The following is a 26,991-nucleotide window of genomic DNA, read 5'->3' as shown; positions in this document are numbered from 1 at the left end:
CTCCACTTAGCTAGAATTCAATGTACATAGGCCATGCATTTCTCTACTTTACCTACAACATTATTGTTAGTTTAGTTCAAAGTCAAGGTAGGAAAACTATGGTTTATTATAACTAGGGATTTATTTTCATAGTGCTTGACATGGTTCCGTCAGTTTTAATAACCCAAGTAATTGGTGAGATCAGGTAACACGGCTGCTAAAAATAGGTGGGACAGGTCAAGAAACAAAAGCAAGCAGACAGGGAGAAAACAGTACAATTATTCGCCAAATTGTCTGTAACCATCCATTACAGTTTACAGACTGACATCCTGGTTCAACTTAAAAGACAGTCTGGCTGGCTGTTAGCAGTCCAGTAGGTTGGCTTATGACAGAAAGGCTGTAGGCTCACAAACATGAGCCTAATCAAATGGAGTGCAGGCTGGCGGCTAGCAGGTTGAGGTACAGACTGGAAGCTAGCATGCTGGAGGCAACTGCAGGCTGCAGGCCACGGTGAAAACTGGAGACAAGATTGCTGGTCTGGGACATGAACTGAAGGCTGGGATGCCAGGGCTGGGGCTGATAGCTGGAAACCTGAGCTGAGTCTCAGGGTGTTGAGTGACCACACATACTGTATATGGAGTTCCTTAGCCAAGGCTTTGAGGACACTTTCTTGCGTGCCTGAGACAGGACTGCCTCTCCATGTCCACTATTGATGACCATCCCAGCAGATAAGGTCATCAGAAAATGTGTTTGTTGAGTCCATGATTGGCCAGTTCTTACTGTCACAAGCACGGTAGCAGGAAACATGAGGAATAGGACCCAAACGCAGACTCAGGAGGCAAAGCAGGGACAGTTCAAAGATTAAACAATAATAAGTCTATATACAGAAGGCTTACAGGATGGTCAGGCAGGGACAGGTCAAAACCAGAGAGACAGCCACAAGGCAAAAAAAATCCAAAAGGTTGCAGGCAAGAATCCAATGTCAAATAAAACAGGCAAGGAAACACAAAGTCCAAAAACACTGAGACACAAACACTAGGGAAAAGACTGGTCCAATTGATCACGGACAAAGACGAATGGCCACTAAGACAAGGGAACACACTAAATACACAAGTGAGGGGAAGATAGTCGGGGCAGGAATGCCATTAGTAGAGCAAACCTACCTTCAGCTGCATATCCACACTAAGTTCTGAGACACAAATGGTTAAAATGTGTTCTTGATTCACACAGTGAAACACATCTGACGTCCAAACTGTCCATGATCTTGGCCTTGCCTAAGCCAATCCAGTTTCTCTTCTTTCATCACTTCGCCACTGTGTTGCTGACACTACAGCTACAGATATGTAGGTCAGCAGTTCACTCAGTGGCCTGGATCAAGAGGCTGAAGTGTCACAAAGAATCACATCAATCCTTCTTTGAGAACGCTCCTGAAACAGCAGGGTTGTGGTAGATAAGAGGCAGTGGCTGCGTGTCAGATATGTTCCATTTTTGTGTATTCTCTGTACAGGTGACCGTTATGTGGTGGTGGACTGTGGAGGAGGGACAGTGGACCTGACTGTCCATCAGATCCGTCTTCCAGAGGGGCATCTAAAGGAGCTCTACAAGGCCTCAGGTAAAATGGCATATAACACATTTCTCTCTAGCTTTATGCAGCTGATGTACCTGTTTTCTTATTTACTTATTTACATTTTTTATGATCGCTAAGACAGTACTTTCAATACTTTTAACAATTTTCCTAAACTCTTAACGCATCAACACACCTACAACACATAATTGGCAAAATTGTTTATTTCATGTTCAAAATCACACATTGTAAAAAAAACTCCGACACTAATTTTCTAAATACAATAATATACTAACACAATACACTATGTCTGCCAAAACACCCTAAAATCAAATAATTCTTCCAAAACACTAACACATGTTCTCTTGCAACAGGAACATTTAGTCTATTATAGCACAATGTCATAAAAACTAATGGAATAAAATAAAGGGGATATATTTGTGTTTCAATTCACATAATGAACATGTGTTCACTTTGACTTCAGCCTATAAGTTAGGTCAAGAACATGATGTTATCTGTTCTGACATACACTGTGAAAGCCTTTGTAGATTTTGTGTCCAAGCAACAAGAAATGTGTTGACTGTATAGCCTACACAGATGGATGTTGTGCTTAACTGTGTTAAGAGTTTAGGAAAATTGTTAAAAGTATTGAAAGGATTGTGAAAGGATTCAAAGCAATCGTAAAAAACTGTAACTGACAATCATAATCTCCTGTTTTTACAGGTGGTCCCTATGGCTCTATTGGGATTGACTATGAATTTGAGAAGCTGCTCTGTAGGATCTTTGGCCAGGATTTCATTGACCAATTTAAGGTCAAGAGGCCAGCCGCCTGGGTGGACCTGATGATTGCATTTGAGTCTCGGAAGAGGGCAGCAGCCCCTGACAGAACCAATCCCCTCAATATCAACCTGCCCTTCTCCTTCATTGACTACTACAAGAAGTTCAGGGGCCACAGTGTAGAACACGCCCTACGCAAGAGCAAGTGAGTACATGCAGAAAAGCAGGCACCTTGCATTACATTACAGTATTTTTGATTGCTTAAACACAATTCTTGAAATTCTGCCTTTTTTCTCGAAACTCTAAAGAAAAATCCATAACTTCTCACAAATTCCTCAAACATCCTATTTTCAGGTCAAAATTAAGCTCTTTTACTTAAAACCATTCAATCTTGCTAAAAAAAAACATTTGCCCTCAGACATGACACACAAGTGTTGGTGTCATGTTATAAGTAATGGTGCTTGTGGTTTTCCCCCTCAGAAACATTTTCACATGATGAACACAACAAAAGAAATAACAAATGTACATTTGTACAGTCCAACACACCAAACAACTAACTATTCTGCCCCAGCATCCTGTCTGTGGTCTGGGACAGGCCAGAGATTCTCATCCTCCATCTCCTCCTCCTATTCCTACTCCTCCTCCACCGTCTCTCTCACTACTCCTCCTCCACCGTCTCTCTCGCTACTCCTCCTCCACCTCCTCCTCTCCCTACCTCCTCCAACTCCTACTGTTCCTCTGACTTCACCTTTTTCTCCTTTCCCTACTGCTCCTCCTCTCTGGTGTCCTCTACAGTGGATAGAAAAAGTCTACAAACCCCTGTTAAAATGCCAGGTTCTTATGATGTAAAATAATGAGACAAAGATAAATCATGTCAGAACTTTTTTCACCTTTAATGTGACCTGTAATGTGAACAATTCAATAGAAAAACAAACTGAAATCTCGAGGGGGAAAAAAATAAAAACCTAAAATAAAAACCTGGTTGCATAAGTGTGCACACCCTCTTATAACTGGGGATGTGGCTGTGTTCAGAATTAACCAAACACATTCAAACTCAGGTTAACTAGAAGTCATTACACACCTGCCATCATTTAAAGTGACTCTGATTAATCACAAATAAAGTTCAGCTGTTCTAGGAGGATTTTCCTGATATTTTCTTAGTTGCATCTCCAAGCAAAAGCCATGGTCCGCAGAGAGCTTTCAAAGCATCATAGAGATCTCATTGTTGAAAGACATATGTCAGGAGACGGGGACAATAGAATTTCCAAAGCATTAGATATACCATGGAACACAGTGAAGACAGTCATCATCAAGTGGAGAAAATATGGCACAACTGTGACTTTACCAAGAACTGGACGTCCCTCCAAAATTGATGAAAAGACGAGAAGAAAACTGGTCAGGGAGACTTCCAAGAGGCCTACAGCACCATTAAAGGAACTGCAGGAATTTCTGGCAAGTACTGGCTGTGTGGTACATGTAACAACTATCTCCCGTATTCTTCATATGAATGGGCTATGGGGTAGGGTGGCAAGACGGAAGCCTTTTCTTACAAAGAAAAACATCCAAGCACGGCTGCAGTTTGCAAAAACAAACATCAAGTCCCCCAAAAGCATGTGGGAAAATGTGTTATGGTCTGATGAAACCAAGGTAGAACTTTTTGGCCATAATTCCAAAAGGTATGTTTTGGTGCAAAAACAACACTGCACATCACACATGTTAGTGTTTTCTAAATGACCTCATGGTGTAGGCAATGAGAAATGAAGGGATTTGTGATATAGAGTTTAGGGAAATTGGTATTCTTTTTGGAATGGTAATATGGAGACATTTCTGATGCCATAGGTAACTTTGGTTACTACATTAATAGTTTTGGGTCACCAAGAGTTTTGGTTTTGAATGCTTGAACTGTAAAGGAATAGTTCAATAGTAGTGAATTATTTTTTTCATATTTTGGTACATACATTGTACTGGTGCCAATCCAGGAAGCTGTACACAGCAACCCGGCTGTTGTTCCCCAAGATATCCATTTTAGTTTGCAGACAGATTAAACAAGTGAGATACAGTCATTTAGTGAGCTTATATATGTTTGTAGGCTTTTTTCAGTTTAGACAGTTAGGGTAGCTGTTTCCCCCTGCCTCCTGTCGTTATGCTAAGCGGCTATGCTAAGTCATAACTTCAGCTCCCTACTTAACACACCTTAGATGAGTGTATTTTCCAAAATTATTAAGCATTTCTACCAGTTTGAAAAGAACTTGTAGTTCTTCTACAGTCTTCTACACTTGTTTTTATTTCACAACGAGGTGAATTAATTTAAATCAAATATATACTGGATTAGAGTGTCTCACAGTCACAGTCTTGGAGAGATAAATTAAAAGCTGATGCAAGGCCCAGCACCACATAAAGCATATATTTTTTCTTAACATCCTGATTTGATGAATGGACACAGCATTAGAACTCTAGTGTTACAGAGATAATATATTAATGGTGATATAACTTTTCACTTCCAGCCAATTAGAGTACTATAACAACTGACTTCTGAGACCACCATGGAGTCCAGGTTTTAATGGTCCTGTCTCATGTCTGTATGGATTTTCAAAATCCCACAGGGATGACCTTAAAAGATATTTATATGGCTGAAACTGAAGCCCTCAGTGGCTCCCAGGCTCCTCTGACGCCTGACTGGAAGTACTATCTGTCTCATTGTGCTAGAAAGCCTTGTGAGGGGCCAGCATCAACACTATCACACACCATATGTGTACTGTCTTTTCTAGTGCACATTACACATGTAAATTAATCACACACATGGGATTGCAGCAGAAGGATACTATGGATTATCTCAGGACATATGATTGGACAAACAGATAGCATCAGGCATAAAGAGATGTGCATGGAGGTCTCAAGTGACAGGACTGAAGGAAACTGCCAACATCTCTATGGCACTGCCCCATACAGAACCCGGACTGTCACTGGTCTCTGCTTCTGGTTTTTAAGATGGGAAACACAGTGTCTGACTCATATTTTCAGTTTCTCTTTTTAGCATCTTTAAGATTTACATTTTCATTTACATTTACTCATTTGGCAGATGCTTTTATCCAACGCGACTTATATTTGAAAGATAAATTGTTGGGTTTTTAACACCACAAAGCATTATTTCCAGCGGCAGCAGGTAGCTGTTTGGACTGAGAAACTCACCACACAATACCTGCTCAGCACCCAACAGCAGACACACAGTTAGCAATTAGCTGGTGAACAGAGTGGAGCATTTAGCAGCCTAAGAGCCAGATCTTCTTCTCAGGAGTTGGTAGAGACCAAGAAGAACTAAAAGGAAAGTAATTATTGGATATTCATTAAGTGGAGACAACTATATTACAACTTGAAAAGATGAAAATATGCACATGCTGTATATCTGGAGGGAGAGTAACATGAGGCCAAAAAACAATAAATGCTGCTTTAAAGGTTGTGCATGTAAAATATTCTAGCCATAATGAAACTGACACTTTTAGGATACTACTGTATATCCAGCTGTCCTCTGGTAGGATTTAATTCAATTTTAATTAAATTTTATTTATATTGTGCCAATTCACAACAATAATTATCTCATTGCACTTTTCATATAGAGCAGGTCTAGACCATACTACATACTACCATACAACATGATAATATTTACAGTGACCCAACAATTTCCACCATGAGCAAGCACTTGGACAGAGGAAAGAAAACCTCGAGCAGAACCATGGCTCAGGGTCATCTGCCTCGACTGGTTGGGGTTAAGAGACAAAAAGAGAGAGAGACAGCTCCAGAGCCAGAAACACCTGCAAGAAGTGATAGGAGGAGAGACAAGAGGGACCAGAAAGCACAAGACTACGGGAAAAGGAAGAAGTCGAGTTAGTAACATGCATTAATGGGATGAGGTTGCATACAGAGGGAGAGAAAGTAGAGGAGAGAGGAGCTCAGTGCATCATGGGAAATCCCCCGGCAGTCTAGGCCTATAGCAGCATAACTAAGGGATGGTTCAGGACTACCTGAGCCAGCCCTAACTATAAGCTTTATCAAAGAGGAAAGTCTTAAGCCTACTCTTAAATGTGGAGATGGTGTCTGCATCCTGAGCATGACAACCCAGAGTTGAGACCAGGAGGCAGAGTCGCAGTCTAACACACTTCTCTGCTCCTCCATTTCAGGAGTTACTTAGTGAAAATCCTATAGTGACGGTGTCCCCCGACCATCGAAATTATTTAAATCAAAAGGTAAACAGAAGAGGAGCTGTGCATAAAAACCTCATAAAAATTAAAACCACAAGAGCAATAGTGCAAAACAATAGGAAAATTAAATGTGGACTCTTAAACATCAGATCTCTCTCTTCTAAAGCTGTACTAGGCGGCTGTGGCTCAGGAGGTAGAGCGGGTTTGCCGTTAATCGGAAGGTCGGCGGTTCAATCCCTGGCTCCCCCTGGTTGCGTGTCGAAGTGTCCTTGGGCAAGATGCTGAACCCCGAATTGCCCCTGGCGGCTATTCCGCCAGTGTATGAATGAGTGTGAATGCTAGTTTCCGTTTGAGCACTTAGGCTCAGTGTATGAATGTGTGTGACTGGTGAATGCAGATGTAGTGTAAAAGCGCTTTGAGTGGTCGAAAAGACTAGAAAGGCGCTATACAAGTACGGAGCATTTACATTTACTAGTAAATGAACTAATATCAGATTATGATATTGATTTATTTTGTCTTACTGAAACCTGGCTGGGTGATGGAGAATATGTTAGCCTAAATGAATCCACCCCTCCCAGTCATATTAATACTAACATTCCTCGAGGCACAGGCCGAGGAGGTGGAGTTGCAGCTATCTTCGACTCTAGCCTACTAATCAGCTCTAAACCTAAACTAAACTAAACTATACTATAACTATAACTAAACTATAATAAAGCCTTGTTCTTAGTCTTTCACACCCAAGTTGGAAATCACTGCAACCAATTATTTTCGTTATAGTGTACCGAGCACCTGGCCCGTATTCTGAATTCTTATCTGAATTTGCAGAGTTTTTGTCAACTTTAGTCCTTAAAACGGACAAAGTTATTATTGTAGGGGATTTTAATATTCATGTGGACGTTGAGAATGACAGCTTTAGTACTGCGTTTATCTCTCTGTTAGATTCCATTGGCTTCTCTCAGAGTGTTCATGAACCGACTCACTATTTTAACCACACCCTCGACCTTGTTTTGGTATATGGTATTGAAATTGAACATTTAATAGTGTTCCCACAGAATTCCTCTTTATCTGACCACTGTTTGATAACTTTTGAGTTTGTTTTGCTGAACTACACGCCATTGGGCAAAAATTTCTATACAAGATGTCTGTCTGATAGTGCTGTAGCTAAATTTAAGGATGCGATTCCATCAGCTCTAAATTCATTATCAAGTCACAAAGTAACGGAGGATTCCTATGCTAATTTCAGCTGTAGAACCAGATATATGTTTAGACTGCTTTGCTTCCCTCAATCTTTACCAACTAACTTCAATAATTTCTTCATCAACCTGCCTCTTAGACCCCATCCCGACTAGGTTTGCTTAAAGATGTTTTACCCTTAGTCAGTACTTCTATACTAGATATGATCAATCTATCTTTATCAACAGGCTATGTACCACAGTACTTTAAAGTAGCTGTAATTAAACCTCTTCTGAAAAAGCCCAAACTTGATCCAGATGTTTTAGCCAACTATAGACCTATATCTAACCTTTCAGTTCTCTCTAAGATCTTGGAGAAAGAAGTTGCTAAACAGCTGTGTGACTTTCTACAGAGCAATAGTTTTATCTGAGGATTTTCAGTCAGGATTTAGAGCTCATCATAGCACAAAGACAGCACTGGTGAAAATTACTAATGACCTCCTTATTGCATCAGACAAAGGACTTGTCTTTGTACTGGTTTTATTAGATCTTAGTGCTGCATTTGATACCATTGACCATCAGATCCTATTACAGAGACTGGAACATTTCATTGGCATTAAAGGAACAGCTCTAAGCTGGTTTAAGTCCTATTTATCAGATCGATTTCAGTTTGTACATGTTAACGATGAGTCCTCCCTGCATGCCAAAGTTAGTCATGGAGTTCCTCAAGGATCTGTCCTCGGACCAATCCTCTTCACTTTATATATGCTTCCTTTAGGCAATATTATCAGGAAATATTCCATAAACTTTCATTGTTATGCAGATGATACTCAGTTATGTCTGTTGATCAAGCCAGATGAAACTCATCGGTTAGCTAAACTTCAAATGTGCCTTCAGGATGTTAAAACCTGGATGACCTGTAATTTTAATTAATTTTTTTAATTTAAAGTTATTGTTCTGGGGCCTAAGCACCTCTGTGACACATTATCTAAAGATATAGTTTCCCTTGATGGCATCGCCCTGGCCTTCAGCACCACTGTGAGGAATCTTGGAGTTATCTTTGATCAGGACATGTTGTTTAAGTCTCACATTAAGCAAATTTCAAGGATCGCCTTTTTTTACCTACGTAATATTGCGAAAATCAGGAATATTCTTTCTAAAAATGATGCCGAAAAACTAGTCCATGCATTTGTTACTTCTAGGCTGGATTACTGCAATTCTTTATTATCAGGCTGCTCGAAAGTCCATTAAGACTCTTCAGCTGATCCAGAATGCTGCAGCACGTGTTCTGACAGGAACCAGGAAAAGAGATCACATTTCTCCTGTCTTAGCTTCTCTGCATTGGCTTCCAGTAAAATCCAGAATAGAATTTAAAATCCTTCTTCTTACCTACAAAGCTCTTAATGGTCTTATCTTAAAGAGCTCATAGTAACTTACTACCCCACCAGAGCACTGCGCTCCCAGAATGCAGGGTTACTTGTGGTTCCTAGAGTCTCCAAAAGTAGACTAGGAGCCAGAGCGTTCAGCTATCAAGCTCCTCTCCTGTGGAACCAGGTTCCAGTTTGGGTTCAGGTGGCAGACACCATCTCCACATTTAAGAGTAGGCTTAAGACTTTCCTCTTTGATAAATCTTATAGTTAGGGCTGGCTCAGGTGAGTCCTGAACCATCCCTTAGTTATGCTGCTATAGGCCTAGACCGCTGGGGGATTTCTTATGATGCACTGAGCACCTCTCTCCTCTACTTTCTCTCCCTCTGTATGCAACCTCATCCCATTAATGTATGTTACTAACACAACTTCTCCCCTTTCCCGTAGTCTTGTGCTTTCTCGTCCCGCTCCTCTCTCCTCCTATCACTTCCTGCAGGTGTTTCTGGCTCTGGAGCTGTGGAGTCTGGATCTGTGGTTGCGGGTCACCTGCTGCCCCCGTGTTCCTGCTTGACACCCTCTGATGCAACGACTATTGTTACTAGTCCTAGTGTTATTATTGTTATTATAATCATTAACATTACGATTATTATCATTAACACTACTATAAATATCTATACCATTTTTCATTTAGTCTATAGCAACATAACCTTTACTGTCTGTACCGCTGTGTGTATATTATGTAGGCTGCCTCCCTCCCCTTTCAATATACAATCGCAACAGCAGGTACAATCAGCGCATCTGTCAAACCACGCAATACTAGGCATGTGGATCGTTCATTTTTATTGATATTGATACCCTTATGGAGACTGCTTAACGATCCGATTCTTTATCGATACCACTATTGATACTTTACTATTATTTAGTGATGGTTGTTTGGTAAGACCAGACCCAACAGGTATAAGGTAGGCCTGTACAGTATGAGGAAAATACTCATTGTGCGATAACATTATATATTGACATGACATATCACTTGCGATAAATAAACATGTATTGAAGTGTAGGCTACATATTATCTGCCTGGTTGTTTTTAATTTAATATTTTACAGCTAAATGTTGTTTCTAGAGCAGCAACATTAATGTTTACAACAGCAAAGTAACTCAGTAACTTTATCTGACATCACAAGTAGTGAGTGAGGTTTAGAAAGAATAACATCAGTCTGCATCAGTTCCTCCTCCTCTCTCGCTGCTGCAGGTAACGTTACCAGGTAGAAGGAGGAGCGGCTGGTGTGTCTCAGCCAGCAGCTGAGTTTTTAAGACTACAGACCATTCTGTGCTTCAGACAGACAGCTTTCTATTTAGCTTGTTTTTAACATTTGGCTAATGCCAAGCTAACATTAGCTGTGCTTGTATAAAACATACAGGAGAGATACTGAGGACAGCGATGATTTAATTAACCATTTCTACATGTTTAACGTTACCTTACAGACACGTGTATTGATAAAGTATTGTGTTTTTACTTGCTAAGGTTTTATTGCACATACTTACAGTAACGAGCGTAGCTGTCATCAACTAATGTTACAGTAGTTTGGAGCTGACTTCACCCCTCACCCTAACGTTATTCTACCGCGATGGCGCAGCCTCTCGCTCTGCTGCCGCTGTGTGTGTGTGTGCGCGTGTGTGTGTGTGTGTGTGTGTGTAGGAGCCGACAGAGAGCAGGCAGAGACTGCAGCCTGATGATATTCTTATCCATTGCTTTGCAAAATAAAACGGACTTGACACTCGAGACATATATGTCTCGATAGCAGTATCGATAAGCTTGAACCTTATTGATTTTTGGGTTTTGAGAAATTTTGTCTCAATCCCCATCCCTGCGCAATACAATCAAAATTGATGGCACTCACCTATGAAGCTTCGTAGTAATCCACCAATCGATTATATTCCAACAAAAATGCAGTGTGTAGTAAGTAGTATGAAACTGTTAAACTGATTTATTTTGCAGTATGCAAGGCCAGGCTTAGCCAGTTTCCAGTTTTCAAAATCGGAATAATAGGAGGAATATAAATGTAAGTACCACTTAAAACTTTTTTTATTTTATCTTATGTACGAAAAACAAGGCTGCAGCCGATCTGTAGCAGATGTTTGCTTTAGTATATTGGTGGTATATTTACTCTCACGTTGTTGCTGGACTCAGGTCAATGTGACTGTGGAACCAGGGGGCTCCATGAGCTGACTGGCCAGCTTGTTAGCAAACCCCGCAGGCTGGTTTGTTAGCTTCCCTCGCTGCACTTGCGGAGCTTCTGAACTCCGAAAACTTCTTCTGTCTGTTTGGCTGTTCTCCAAAAATGTTACTAAAACTGCCGATATTTGAAATCTACACAGGTGAAAACTTGTTAGAAGTGGATTTAGTGGTGAAACAGCATATGAAAATTGTAAAACAAGTTCTGTTGTTGTCTTCTGAAGAGAAGAACGGTTGTTCTAAATCTATCTAAATTCTAAATCTTTCTTGATGGAAAGAATTGTAGTAATCCAGCCTAAAAGTAACAAATGCGTGAACTAGTTTTTCCACATCATTGTAATGCCGCATTCAGATCAGCCGCAAATTTTTACCTCGTGACGCTTTCCTCGCGTGAGTACATTCGCTGCAAGTGTTCACACACAACGCGAGAAGGCTATTTTAACGCGATTTTATCACAGTAAAGTACAATGATAGCTGGAATAAAGTTACAGACACATGTTTTCTGAACTCACCAGGTAGTTCAACCTCCTCACTTTCTTTTCTCCCAGCAATGTCCAGTTTTGTCCAGTTTTTATATAAATATGAAGTCGTAGTCCAACAGAACTAACAGCGCTAACAACTGGAACACCAGAACCGGATGTGCACGGAAGCTAGCTGCTGAGAAGCTCCAGTGAAGATAAATCAACGTTGTAATCCAAAAACTAAAAGCTAATTTAATAAAAGCAGTTTACTCCAAGCTCCTCCCGCGAGTAAACGGCGTAGTTGTCAGAGCAGAATCCGACCACGTTTAGCAGCTCTCAGCCGGCCAGCAGATTTTCAATCGCCCGCTCTGCCCGGCCCTCTCCACGCAACGCTCTGAAGCCTCAGTGACGTACGGACAATCTCAACACTGATAGACTATCGCGACTCAGCGTCATGCGACTTCTTCGCTTGAGTTGAAAATATTCCTTCACGTTGCCTTCGTGTCGCCGGGTCCGCCCCCTTCGCGTCGCTTCACTCGCTTCGCTTTTGGTCTGAAAGCACCATTAGACAGCGTGTTCCTGATTTTTGCAATATTATGTAGGTGAATAAAGGCGGTCCTTGAAGTTTGAGTTAAATGACATGTCCTGATCTAAGATAACTGAGAGATTCCTCACAGTGATGCTGGAGGCCAGGGCGATGCATCCAGAGTGCTGTATCTTTAGATAATGTGTCTCTGAGGTGTTTGGGCTGAAAACATCAGAAAATTACAGGTCATCCAGGTTTTTTCATTCTGAATGCACACTTTGAAGTTTTGCTAAATGATTAATTTCATCTGGCTTGATCGATATATATAATTGAGTATCATCTGCATAACAATGAGTGTTTCCTGATAATATTGCCTAAAGGAAGCATATATAAGGTGAACAGGATTGGCCCCAGCACAGATCCTTGTGGAACTCCCTGACTGACTTTGGCGTGCATGGAATATTGATTGTTAACATGTACAAACTGAGATCTATCTGATAAACAGGACTTCAACCAGCTCAGAGCAGTTCCTTTAATGCCAATTAAAAGTTCCAGTCTCTGTAATAGGATCTGATGGTGATTAGTATGAAAGCAGCTCTAAGATCTAACAAGACTACTACAGAGACAAGTCTTTTGTCTGAAGCAATTAGAAGGTCATCAGTAATTTTGCTTTCTTAAGGTTCTTAGGGAGAAAGGGAAGGTTATATAAGTCCGTAGTTAGCTAAAACTAAGGACTGTGGCACATAGGCTTTAACAGTTTTTAAATATTTTTTTATATTTAGAACCAGGCTTTTGAACTAAATTTCAAAACGATAACTCTATTCACCAATTTCTCTAAACTCACACATAAATCCCTTAATTTCTCATTGCCTACACCATGTAGTCATTTAAAAAACACTAACATTCAATATTTTTCACTCAAGTCAGCACCACTTGAGCTCAAGTAGCTGAAAATCAACACAGCTACCCAGGTACAAAAGCAAAGAGTCATTATTGAACACACCAATCAGAACTTTCAATAGATAGATAAAAGGGCCATATTCAGTTCATTTAGTTTTGGAACAACTGATCCAGAGAAACAGAAGGAGGAGGAGGAGGAGGACCTTGCCCAAGTGGCTACACTATCCAAGGTTTCCAATACCCATCTCACTTGGACATGCATTGTAGTTGTTATTGTTAAGTCATTCATAAAACCCTGCAGTACCGGCTGAATGATACCTGACTAGCATTGGGGGGCGGGTTATGCCATCTGTTGCTGTTATTAGAAGGGTCATTCCCAAGATGAAGAGGGTAGGGGAGATGGTACACCCCTTTGGGATTCCCTTCTGAAGTTCCTGCCAATTGGTTGTCCACTGGGCTGATGTAAATCTCAATTTGAGCCCTCCTAGATAGCTGATGATCATTTCTTGAACAGCCGTTGGAATGTAGTAATGATCAGGCCCTTGCTGAACAAGGTCGCGTGGGATAGATCCATATGCATGTACCACTGTTAGATTACCTTTCTTCTGCTTGGCCTCTTGGATGAGCAGGCTGATCATTGATGTGTGTTCCAGACAGCCTGAAAAGCCTGGGAGACCGCCTTTCTGGATTGAATATTGATGTAATGATTCTGCATCATGTAGGTGTTCAATCTTTTGCGAGCACAGAGAAGAAAACCTTGCATTCCACATTCAGAAAATAGATTGACCAGAATTGCGCGATTGTGGAAGAACCGTCTTCTTTTGGGATAAAACACCCTTCTGCCAGCTTCCAGCTTGATGGAATTGACCCTTTGGCCCAGATCTTTCACATAATCTTCCACAACCTTCATAGAAGTTTTGGGCTGTTCTTGTACACCTTATATGGTATACCACTTGGGCCTGGGGCACCTGAAGCTTTGGCTTTTCTAATAATGTCTTGGATTTCCTGCCAAGTCGGTTCCTTGACATTCAACTCAACTGATGGTTTTTCTGCTCTACAAATGTTCTGGTTAGTTCAAGACCTTGGTTCCACCCTGGGTGGTTGTGAGCTTCCCGAAGGAACTCCTCCACCTCCTCCTTGCGCTGTTCAATATGCGCATCTTGTTTTTTTCTTCTTTTGCTGACAAAGTTGTTCTGCCCTGCAGAGCTTGCACAGCTGATCCCGCAGCTTGCTTGTTAATTGTTTCATACCTTCCTTTTCTGCAGGAGAGCTAGTTTTAACTAGTTAAGCAATTTTATTTCCTTTCTCAGACGATGTTGTCTGATGTACAGTATTTGCCCACATATACTCTCTTTTGTCACTGCATGGATAGGGGAAACTGGAGAGAGGAGGCTCAATTTATTCAATGGTGACTTGGGGTGACTTGAGTGCAACGAGATCTTCAGCTCTGTGGTGTACTTCCTGGCTGGTGTTCTTCTTCGTCTCACCAGACACCTGGTCCGTGCGCTGCACTTGAGTCACTGTTGTTCCACACCTTGACTTGCTCTGGTGTATCTTCAGCCCTCCGATGTTCTTGCAGACTGTGACGCAATCATACGTGTGTGTGTGCGCGTGTGTGTGTGCGCGTGTGTGTGTGTTTTAGGGCTTGTGTGTCATGTCTGTTTGGTTTTTCAGCAATTTTCATTTTGACCTGAAATGGATGTTTGGGGAATTTGTGTTTAAGCATCGAGAAAAACTATAATGAAGTGTAGTACGCTGCTCTGGCATTATAGTGGACCTTTCTATAAATTTTAAGATCTTGCCAGATTAAACGAGATTCTTCCAGATTGGTGGAATGCCATTTCCTCTTAAAGTTGTTATGTTATGTTATACCATGGAGCTAACTGTTTTTGTTTTATTATCTTCTATTTTAGAGGTGCAAGAGAGTCGAGTGTCATTCGCAGCGAGCCTGCAGCTCTCTCAATAAAATGATTAATTTGGGAGGAACTAAAATTAGCATAGTCTGTTATATTGTGACATGGTAGATAATTAAATGATGGAATCACTTCCTTAAATTTAGCTACAGCGCTATCAGTTAGACATCTTATGTAGAAATGTCTGGCTAGTGGCGTATTGTCCAGCAATAGAAATTCAAAAGTTATAATAGTGATCAGATTAAAAGGGATTCTGTGGGAACACTATTAAATGTTCAGTTTCAATACAGTATACCAGAACAAGGTTGAAAGTGTGGTTAAAACAGTGAGTCGGTTTATGAACACTGACAGAAGCCAAGTGAATCTAATAATGAGATAAACGTAGTACTTAGGCTATCATTCTCAACGTCCACATAATTATTAAAATCCGCTACAATAATAACTTTATCTGTTTTAAGGACTAAAGTTGACAAAAACTCAATTCAGAGTACGGACCAGATGCTTGGGACACCATGACAAATAAAACTGGCTGCAGTGTTTTCCAGGTTGGGTGTGAGAGACCAAGAACAAGGCTTTCGAATGAGTTATGACTTAGATTTAGAGCTGATTAATAGGCTTGAATTAAAGATAGCTGCAACTCCACCTCATTAGCTAGCAAGGTTTCAGTAAGTACACATTTAGAAGAGAGAGATCTGAGTCCACATTTAATTCTCCTATTTTTATTTTTTTTTTTTCGCTATTGCATTCGTGGGTTTAATTTTTGAGGTTTTTATGCACAGCTCCTCTTCTGTCTCCTTTGATTTAATGAATTTAAATGGTCGGGGGGCAGCCGCTGTCACTACGGGGTTTTTAGCTAGGTAACTGCTGATCAGTTTAAGAAATATAAAAGAATATAAAGGAATGAATGATATCTTCCCTTGCTGCTGTGCTCCTCCTCAACAGACCTAATATAATATATAATATATAAGCATGATGAATGTCCTATGTCAGTAGATTTTTTCAAACTGAGGACATGTAAGGTTCAGTTTATGCTCGTTCAGAACTAGTTCATAAGACTTGTTTTCCAAACACTTCAACTAACATCCCAAACAGTAGTAGTGTTGGAGGTGGATTCAAGCCCAAATCTTGACATTTTAGAGTTAAGTATTTAAATTCTACATTTTGTTATAAATATGCATAGCAACTGCCCTCTACTGGTTGAAACCTGGCTATTAGAAAATTATTTTGCTTTTGGCTGATCTGGTGGTAGGTTACGTGTATGACGGGAGCTTTTGTTAGCTAATGGCCAGAATGTTCCCAGCTGCAAAAACACCTCTGGACTGCATAATTTTCCAGGGGGCATACGTAGATATTGGGCACCAGTGGTACTGACACTCACCCAGAGCCTATAGACTATTTACGGTATAAAGATGGATGACAGCTCCCCACAAGTGAATCCGAAACATCTGGACTGGTGGCTGGCTGTGGTATAGGTCATAAACTCGGCCCTCTCCATGTTAGCTGATGGGACATGAGCAGAAATTAAAAAGTAGCTCACAATAAAAAATGTCATAAAAATCCACCACATAAGTCAGCTGTGGTTATGATATGTAGGTAGAGTGTCCTTGTTTTTTGGGCATCAGAGGAAATATTCATCTGTTTCCATTCCATTTCTGAATGGCAGTAATACAGTCGACTAGTGTCATGATCATATGAACATGTGCCATTATTTTACAACATGATGTTATAGAGGTGGGTAGTAAGGAGTTACATTTACACTGTAACATGTACTCACGTAACTTTTTGAGTAAATTGTACTTAGAGTAGTTTTATTGGATCATACTTTTACTCTTACTTAAGTAGTTTTTTAAGAGAATCATTCGTTTTACTCATTTACTGCAGTCAAGCATCCACATGACTGTTATAGAACATAATAATAGCTGAAGCCACAGCATGGTAGTATGGCTTTCAAATTGCGCTAGCAGATAAAATTTAGGCTACAGATTAAAATTTAGCGCACTGTGCAGCCAGCCCTGTCTCATTCCAGGGCATCTGATACCGATGCTTTGAGAAAGCTCAGGCTTTCTCAAAGGATTAGTATTTAAAGACCTGGGATGAGACCATGTTGGGTTTCGGTTGGTTACACACTAGGAATATTGTCCTGGTGTAAATGTGGCAGGTTATCTAATTAGCAGATGATGAGTTGTCATTTCATCACAAATAAATACAAGTGTGTGGCCACTTCTTTACCTTTACCTGAGGAAGAACATCTGAAATAATTCTAGTCACATCCACTTCAAATAAAAGACTTGGGGGAAATGACCCATTGTTGTTGTTACTCACTAAGTTACTCACTACTCAAGTAGTTATTTTGACAACCACTTTTACTTCTACTTTTACTTCACCTGTGGCTATGCTGTTTGTAAATTGCACTGAACATTAATTTTTTATAGAATATTTTCTTAATCGGATGTAGCAAACCCTTACCATATTGTCTTGTATGTATATTGTTATTTAAAATGTATTATCATTAATATTGTAATATTGGTTTTGATCATATCATCCAGCCCTAACTGCAGATGAACTTGGTTTAATGGAATTCAATACACTGCATGTAAGTGATATACTCTCCTCCTCTCCTCTCCTCTCCTCTCCTCTCCAGTGTGGATTTTGTTAAATGGTCATCTCAAGGGATGCTGAGGATGAGTCCAGATGCTATGAATTCCCTCTTCAAGCCCACCATAGACCACATCATCCAACATCTCAGTAAGCTACAGTGATAATTTCAACACCTTAACACACAGACACTCATCTTTGTAGCCGCAAATAAAATGTTTGGAGGCATTACCATGATGTCGATTCGACGCAGAAGTATAAATCAGGCTTTAGATGGAGGGTGAGGCAGGCAATCCAAGAAATAAACAGTATCCAAATATTAGCGATTTTTTTGTGTATATATCATGTATACACTGTTCTAAATCTAAAGCTCTTTTGTCTTTCATAGGCTTACGTGTATGTTTCCATAAAATGTTCTAGAGTGAAAGTAATCTGCTGAGAGGGGTAGAGTTCACTGTAAACACCAATGCAATGTTGAAACAGAAAATATTTATTTGGAAAAACATTACTGTTGTAACAGTAGCACAGTGTTGTATACAGTAACATTCAAGAAAACAATACCATAAACATATGTAAACCAAAAGATTTGAAAGGTTTTGTGTGTAAGCAGTTGTAAAAAACTGTAAGATACTTTATTGAAACTCCTTACACAGCAACATATCTACCTCAAAACACAGCAAATCTGGCTCAAAATCAAATCATTCTGTCTACTATATGCAGGTAGAACTGAAACATAAAAAGTAATGCAGTTTTTGTAATGTCATCATCTGTTTATATTTAGAAAGTCGTTGTGTTATGATTGATCTGACGGAATGATTTGATTCTGAGTCACGTTTTGATAGAGTTTGTGCTTGTAGAGAATGTGTTGTTTTTGCATTTTGAAATGTAGAGTTGATGTTTAAAGAACAAAATGTGGTTTTGAGCAGAAAATATTGGGTAAAGCTTTTACGTAAAGAAAATTTTAGCATTTTAGATGTGGGTTAATTTACTGCATATTCTGTGGGAAAAAAACAGGAATTGTGGTAATGGTATGGTCCTGAACAGACCAATGTTGGGCTAATTGTGTTTAGAGTTTTGAAAATGTCACTACATATTGGACAAAAGGATGTTAGCAATTGTAAAAACTATAATGGCTGCATATTCAGCACTTGCACAAAAATACAGTAAACCCAAAGAACAAAGAAAATACTAAATGAAAAGCACAAAATCTAAGTCAACGAGAGACTCATTGCCTCAGCCTTACGTGTTATGCTGGGTCCGGCCAGAGGACTTCGTCCATATCACATTCAACCTTGTCCCTTGCCTGGCAACAGGGGAAAACCCTCTAGTGTGCTGGATCCAGCCTTAACAACACGCTACACTTATCTCACCACAGGCTGTATGGTGCAAGAAAAACATTTATGAATCGCTGGCGTATCCAGACACCGCTTACATTGTCCCAAACCAAGACATAGACAGAATGCACTGCCTGCTGATGAACCTGATGCTCACACTCAAACAAAAAATATCTCTTAACATGTGGAAGTAACTACAGGAAACCTATATATTATACACTTTGTAAAATATATATGTTATACAATGGAATGGGTTTTTGTTGCTTAGTTTTTAAAGGAGATGTAAAAACCAGCCAACCTACATAATTTATAGTTTCCATAACCAGGGGAAAGTAGGTCAGATTACTTTAGCATGGATTGGTCTGCTTGGATTGTAATTGGTTTGCTTAGGCTGTAAAATGTGTGTGACTTGTTTAGCTTTCTTTATAAAAAAAAATTCAAACTAAAGAAATTCTGACTGAAGTCTGAATGTACATTAGAAGACAAAAAACTTCGTACAGTTAAACCAGGGTCCCTCATAAATGTATAAATTCAACTTACTTTTTGCAGTAATAGTTATTTTCTGTTTACTCGTTTATCATACAAAATATATTACAGTTAATGAGTACATTCATTTAGTAGACAAACGTCCTAACCCTACAGTGAGGACGTACATCCAAGTTTGTCAAAAGTGACATTGAAAAGCAGCACATATTTGCTTCATGTAGTATTTTATCAATAAAACATCAGCACAGTCATTCTGAGACTAAACAGAAGAGATGTTTACTAGGAAGACTGGATGCCTCGCCCACTGCTTTTATAGGATGTGTCAGAGTCAGTCTTTGGTTTTTGGTTTTTCAATTATTTTTACTGAGATTTCAAGATTTTTCATTAAGCCCTGCAGTAAGAAATCAATTTATTCACATGTTACATGTGTGTATGACTGGTAAGGCAGCTTCCTAAGGAAGATGCACCATATGGAGGAGAAAAAGCAGTGCAACATCTTAAGTCATAGTATATGCATTCCTTTCTGTAATAGTCAGGTGTTTTCTTCATTGAGATTCTGTTTTTCTCATCCAGCCGAGCTGTTTGAAAAGCCAGAGGTGAGCGACATTAAGTTCCTGTTCTTAGTGGGAGGTTTTGCAGAGTCTCCCCTGCTGCAGCAAGCTGTCCAGAACATGCTCCAGGGGCGTAGCCGCATCATCATACCCCATGATGTAGGCCTCACCATTCTGAAAGGTGCTGTGCTGTTCGGCCTGGACCCCAGCATCATTAAAGTCCGCCGCTCACCCCTCACATATGGGGTGGGCGTCCTCAATCGCTTTGTGGAGGGCAAGCACCCTCTGGAGAAGCTGCTGGTGAAGGACGGCACGCGCTGGTGCACCGACGTTTTTGACACCTTCATCACCGCCGACCAGTCTGTAGCACTGGGTGAAATGGTAAAGCGGAGCTACACACCGGCCAAGCCCTCTCAGCAGGTTATCGTCATCCACGTCTACTGCTCAGAGAAAGAGAGCATTGGGTTCATCAGCGAGCCCGGAGTCAGGAAGTGTGGGACACTTCGCTTGGATGTAAGCGGAACGGAAAGCACGGCACCCCGCCGTGAGATCCAGACGCTCATGCAGTTTGGTGACACAGAGATTCGGGCCATGGCAGTGGATGTGTCCACTGGACGCACCGTCAAAGCTAGTATTGACTTCCTAAGCCATTAAGAAGGGAACAAGAGAGCTAAAATTGTTGGACACAATGGAAATGGAAACATATAGCTTACACACATATACACAGCACACACACAACAAGCTGGGGATATTTACTGGAAAGTGGTTTATCTTAATTAATCTCAAGGCTCAGTTTAAGCATGAATGGTAGTAGGTTTGGATGAAAGTGTTCAACTTAAACCTGGGCTGACATTCAACTCTAGAATTCATGTTTCAACAAGAAAAGGAAAAAGACAGTCTGGATAAGTTCAATGTGTTTTAGATCTGTCACTTCAAACCGTCCCTCTAGTCTGTTTGCTGAGGCGCTCCATAGTCTTCACACAAACCCATATACCCTGTTATGAGTCAGGTTCAAGAGCACCTGACAAGAAAGATAAATGATTATTCCTGTCTCAGCCATAATGTATTACAGGACAGCCTTTAAAATCTTCTCTCAGCATTCCAGAGGAAAACCTCCCAACAATACATCTTTACATGCTTCAGTTGCTTTAATGATTTTTGTCAAATTACAGCAGATCATTGTATCTGTGCATATTTTGTGTGATGAAAGAATAAAAAGGTCATAATTACATGTCATCAAGGAACTATGATTGAAGGTCTTAATATTATCCATGTTCTCATTACATCAGCTCCACTTCACTACACTTCTGATGGCCAAACCAGTAGTTTTGCATGATTGAGCCCTTTAAACATACTGTGTAAAGTGTTAATACTTCACTCCTGCCAGCCATTGAACAAAGCATGGTACATGTGGTGCTGGTGCCATTTGAAATAACACATAACAGCATCAGCATATTATCCCCTTAAAGTTGATATGGTTATAACAGCAAATTGACAATTCATATCCAGGAGACATGGAGCAACATTAGCATTCATTTGGAGTCGTGTTTGTGTCCACCAGATGAAATCCAGTATTAATTTTTCTTTCAACTCTGTTGTTGGATCACTGAAGCATATCAATTGGTACCACGAAGGTGTCGATATCCAGCCCTACCTGGAAGATAGGAAATCAGTCTAAAAGTGATGGTATACTTTGGAGAATGACTGGCAATAATGTAAAGTATATCTGATCATTAATCAATAGGCCAAGTCAAACAAAACCACCACGTTCTAATATTATCCACAGTTAAATCTGAATCCAGTAATGTGAAACATGCTGCAGGCTCAATCTGGACAGCCATCAAATGTGCTTAATTGTTGCCTTTATTTGTTAATGCTTCTGATAATTACATGTGGACAAAATGCCACTTGCCCATTTGAATCCAGGTGTGATTCTGCACAAAGGTGTAGGCAGGTCGAGACAAACAATGAAATGTGTTTATTTCTGTAAATACAGTATTTAAATATTGTACAGATTTTGAAGGTTGTTTCAGCAGCTTTAGAGCCGTGTGTGTGTGTGTGTGTGTGTGTGTGTGTGTGTGTGCGCGCATGTGTGTGCGCTTTCACATATACATTTCAAAATGTTTTTCTCACCAGCCATAGCATGAGAGAACAAGGCAGGTTTGATTGCTGTGTTCATTCAGTGAGACTGGATATATTGCTTTATTTGCAATCACAAAAGAAACTTGAATACCTCCGTCCTTAAAAAAGCATTTCAGTGAACAACTCTTCTGCCAGTTAGTTTTGAAATGGTAGCAGTCAGTGTCACATTTCCAAATAGTTCCAACACAGAATTGTAGTTTCCTTTATGCTACTCATAAAAAGATCACAAAAATTATATACAGTAAATGGTAATTAATATGTCACCACTCTGCAAGATTATCAATTTCCTCCTGATATGAAGTCGTTGTTTGAAATCTGGCCGGTGATGGTGGTGTCTGAAAACTTCACAACAGAGTTCTCTCTGTGTCGGGGGATGCAGTCGTGAGTGTACAGCGTGAACAGGAGGGGGCTGTGCACACAGGCTCCGGTGTTGAGCACTAGAGTGGAGGAGGTGTCTGGAGTCTGTTTGTGGGGAAGTCCAGTATCCAGCTGCAGAGTATTGTATTTAAACCCAGAGTGCTGAGTTTGCTGATCAGTTTCATGGGGGAGAGGAAAAGTTTTAGTTTTAATTAAGAGTGCCTAGTATGAATAATGTGATGTCAAGATTTACTCCATCAGAACATACAGTGCATTCCTTTGCCTTCCTAATTATATACTTTATATCCAAGTGTGACGTCAGAAGTAATCACTGAGCATCACACTGATTGTGAATTCATCTAAGCTCTTTCCCACAGCTAAATGTTTAACAAAAGTGGGCATTACTGTGAGATACGTATCTCTTTTCTTATTAGACCTCAGCTGGCAGCCAGGAGAAACTGCAACAACATTGGCAGAAAAGATCTTGGTGATGTAGTAGCCTTTGGTTGTGGGTTGTTTCATCCATGGCTAAATGTTCTGTTCATCTTGGTGTTACTTCTCATTCAACAGCAGGGTTAAATAAAATTGGAAGGTGCGACAGCTAATACAATAGCTTCCTCTATTTCGGACTCTTCTGGGTCTTGTTCCTTCAAAGGTCAGCTCTGTCAAAACTGTTAGCCATTGTCAACAGTGTAAATTCATGTGTGAAGGTCATTGTAGGACACTGTCTCTCTAAACTCTGTTCAAGAACTGTATTGCTTTTGTCGATCTTTATAGTCAAGTCAATTTTATTTACAAAGCCCAACATCACACATCAGAATTTGCTTCAATCCAAATAGTTTAGGCTTTACAATCTGTACATCATACAACACCCTCTGTCCTAACATGATAAAATGTAGCTTGTAAAACAAGTGAAGAGGACGGATTCAGGAGGACAACTTAGCAGCTTCAGGTGTCAAGTAGAATCTGAGGATCCACCACAGAGACCTGGAAATAGGACAGGCCACACAACAACAGCAACACAAAAGAAATGCAGTGCAATAACTTGTACTTCCAGGGTAAAGTCTTTGCTGACAGTCTCACTGAAGTTTTTCATGGTGTAACTGAAGTAGTTGTAACATTGCTAACTGCTGCAGAAAGTGGGCACGATTGTCGCAATTTCTGTAAGAGAATCAGAGGTCAACATGAAAGTGCTCTCCAAATGTGCTTTCCTCCATGAGTGATTGCACTTATTCCATTGAAATGAAAAGATCAAATCCAAAGTCATTAAAGGAGGTGGTGTAGCACCTGCTTCAGCGCTTTACCTGGCAAAGTTTCATTTGTGTGGAATGCTACACGTCCTTCCTGCTGTGGCAGTTACAGTTGGATACTTCCAATTAAAAGCATCTACCTGACCATAAGTGGCAAAACACTGATACAACCACAAAACTCAAGGAGGCAGATGTTCTTTATAGGACTAAGCTAGCTGAAAAGTGTGGAGCTAGACACAAAACATCCTGTAAAGAGGCAACATATCACCATGATAAATACTAGAACAATAAAACTTTTGTGGGTTGTTTGCTTCTTAAAGTCATTTTCTTAGATTCCTTCTTTCAACTGTGAGTCAAGGCTTGTCTAGCTTTCAGTGTCAATATACAAAGCAGCTGTCTTAAGCACTGTTTCTGCAATGCATGTTTCGCATGTGTCACATAGGAATGACTAAATAACAGCAGGCAACAAACAGCAAGTGGATCACTATTACTCAGACAAAATCCCAGTTTACCGCTGATGATGATGATGATTATTATGATGAACAAGATGATGATAATGACAATGGTGGTGATGATTATGATAATGATGATGATGATGATGATGGTAGTGTTTTGTGGAAACTGGAAACTGCTCCTTAGCCTTATCACAGTGATGAAGGCTGATGGGCTGTGTGTAATACCCTGCTGCTTTCTGGGCTGATGTAACTGATGTAAATGCTTGTAACTGATGGCAGCTCATAACTACCATAGCAGATCAGTACCTGACATACTGAATTGATTACTAACCTAATAACCTTTTATTCCTTCTGCACATCTCTGCACTCACAGAGGATGGTTATCAAGCAGAAGGATTTAATAACATGTTTCTATTGTTTCTTTGGTTAGACAATAACAATGTATTTTGTGCAACCTTGAGTATTATGTGATGCACATATACTGTTATGGAACAGCTTTATACTTAAAGCTATAATAAAATGATATGAAGACATGTTTAGTGGACATTAGCATTTTGTTCTCTGCCTGTGAGGCAGCATTTGACATTTCGGCTGAGATGTCAAATTTTTGAGCAGTCAGTTCAGTCAAGTGGTTCAGTGGATGTGATTTGAGAAAGAAGTCTAGCCCGCTTGCATCATGTACAAGTATCTGCTTAACACTATTTAAAATATACAATTATCAGAACATTTTACAGTTAAAAATATTAAGCTTGTAGTTAGGATAATCTCAGCCACTCACAAAAGCGACACAATGTACACTTTATGTAATTTCTTCTTTTCTTGAGTTACTTAAATGTCTTGCTCTATTGGAATTGTCACACAGTAATGGGTGTATTTTGATCAATGCCAGATATTCACTGTCAGACTATCACCAATAAAATGTATATGTATTTCAAAGAACATTCTTTTGCGTTGTGTTTTCTACTCATTTAATCAGGGTCTTTTCTTTGATTGCAATGTAAAGGCAGGCCAAAACCAAAGTATAGTATAGTATAGTACAGAACCACGGTTCTGTTTGTGATGCAGCAATTTTTAAATAATCCATTGGGTTTTTAAATGTTTAATTTAGCAAAAGATGTCTGAGAATTTCCTCAACACATAAGAAACCATTAATCCTGAAAAACTCAAAATCACTAAATTTGGGGAGCTATGGTTTTGACCGAACACACTACCAACAATGAAATTCTGATGAGGAAATAATTATTTCTTGTTTGTTGCCTGAAAAGTTGTCACAATTGCATATATCACGTGTAAAATGACAGGATAAAATGAATATGCTGGAAAAAATATAATAATCAGAATCAGAAATACTTTATTGATCCCCGAGGGGAAATTCTTTTGTCACAGTTGCACCTGTCAAAGGTAGATAGATAAAGAGTATATAAATATAATAGTGTAAATAAAACTATAAAGACAAATATAAAGGTGTATGGGTATGTACAATATTTACATTATTAAGAATTATTATGGTGAACCAAAAAGGACTAGTGAATAAATAGCAGCAGAGAATATTGCACATTAATTATTAAACAGGTAATATTGGACAGAAAATAGATAATGAGGTCTAGTTTAATAACTGACTAAGTGTCAGACACTTAAAGGGAGGAGTTATAAAGTTTGATGACCACAGGCAGGAATGACTTCCTGTGGCGCTCTGTGGTGCATTTTGGAAGCATAAAGACATGACCTCAGTGTCCTCAGTGGAAGCTACTGCTTACATGAATAATTGCTACATTAAAATATAGAAAACATGGTGGTCCATTTTTGTTGAGATAGTTGGTCATTGTTGTAAGAAACAATGCAAAAATGTGTCCTTTAATCCTGGATCACACAATCATTCCATTTTACAGTTTCTTCTGATTGCTTAGACACAATTTCAGTACACACAAACCATCTTTGAATAAGCACACAAAGCAGTAACTACGCACTGGGGTATGGTAAGGTACTCTATTTTCACAAAGTGAACAACCGCCTTCCATGGACGTCGCCATGTTGCATCGCCATGTTTCTACAGTAGGTGAAAACAGACAAACAGCGCTACAGAGCGCGTTTTGTCACTACAATGTTCTTGTTCTACTTCTGGTAGAATTCTGGCAGTGTACATTCAGGATGAGAATATTAAGTCATAATATTGAATGTTTCAACATGTTACTTGGTTAGCTCAGTTAGTAAAGTGCAGGACTTGTAACCCATGGGTTGAGTGTTTGATCCCACCTTGGGGTTTTTTTTCTCTCTCTTTAACAAATAGATTCTGCAGCGAATGTTTCTCAGATCCCTTCCCTTCTCAATGTTTGTATAAACTTTATCTAATGTGTGGTTTATAAAGGACAGTGACAGTGTTTCACACTCTTGTTTTACATTTTCCATGTTATCTGTCAGTGGCATATGGTTTTACTGAATAATTAAGCAAATATAATTTCTAAATATATCTACCTAAAGAAACCTAATTTCTTGACTGGCTACTCTCTGCTGTCTCACAAGAGATACCTTTTGTGCTGTGTCAGCCACCGTAGCTGTCCTATGCTCTTTGAAAGGGTAGGGGGCAGTGGTAGACTGGACAGTTGGTTGCAGTTCGCAACCTCACTGCTAGATGCCACTAAATCTTACACACTGAACCTTTAACTTATCCATCAACTCAAGTATTGGGAGCAGTGAGCAGCCACTGTACAGTACCTGGGGACCAACTCCAGA

At 39.8% G+C, this 26,991-nt stretch overlaps 1 protein-coding gene across 6 annotated transcripts in view; it reads left to right on the top strand.

Annotated features, from left to right (window-relative positions):
* The window catches only part of hspa12a (heat shock protein 12A), an 80,374-nt gene extending 55,172 nt beyond the window's left edge, over nt 1-25,202 (top strand). For all 6 annotated transcript variants that reach the window (XM_038737248.1, XM_038737246.1, XM_038737250.1 and 3 more), the window contains 4 exons: nt 1,487-1,591; nt 2,267-2,525; nt 17,733-17,836; nt 20,080-25,202. In XM_038737248.1, the coding sequence (XP_038593176.1) occupies nt 1,487-1,591; nt 2,267-2,525; nt 17,733-17,836; nt 20,080-20,711 (1,100 nt within the window). In that variant the 3' untranslated portion in view covers nt 20,712-25,202. The remainder of the gene's footprint in view (nt 1-1,486; nt 1,592-2,266; nt 2,526-17,732; nt 17,837-20,079) is intronic.
* The last annotated feature ends 1,789 nt before the right edge of the window (nt 25,203-26,991 follow it).

Source organism: Micropterus salmoides, unplaced genomic scaffold, assembly GCF_014851395.1.
Source record: "Micropterus salmoides isolate LMB-PRFRI ecotype aquatic unplaced genomic scaffold, ASM1485139v1 Ms_hic_scaffold_22, whole genome shotgun sequence".
In the NCBI taxonomy this organism is placed as follows: Eukaryota; Metazoa; Chordata; class Actinopteri; order Centrarchiformes; family Centrarchidae; genus Micropterus; species Micropterus salmoides.
The sequence above is the reverse complement of the archived record's forward strand: the minus strand, read 5'-3'. Positions and strand labels throughout refer to the sequence as shown.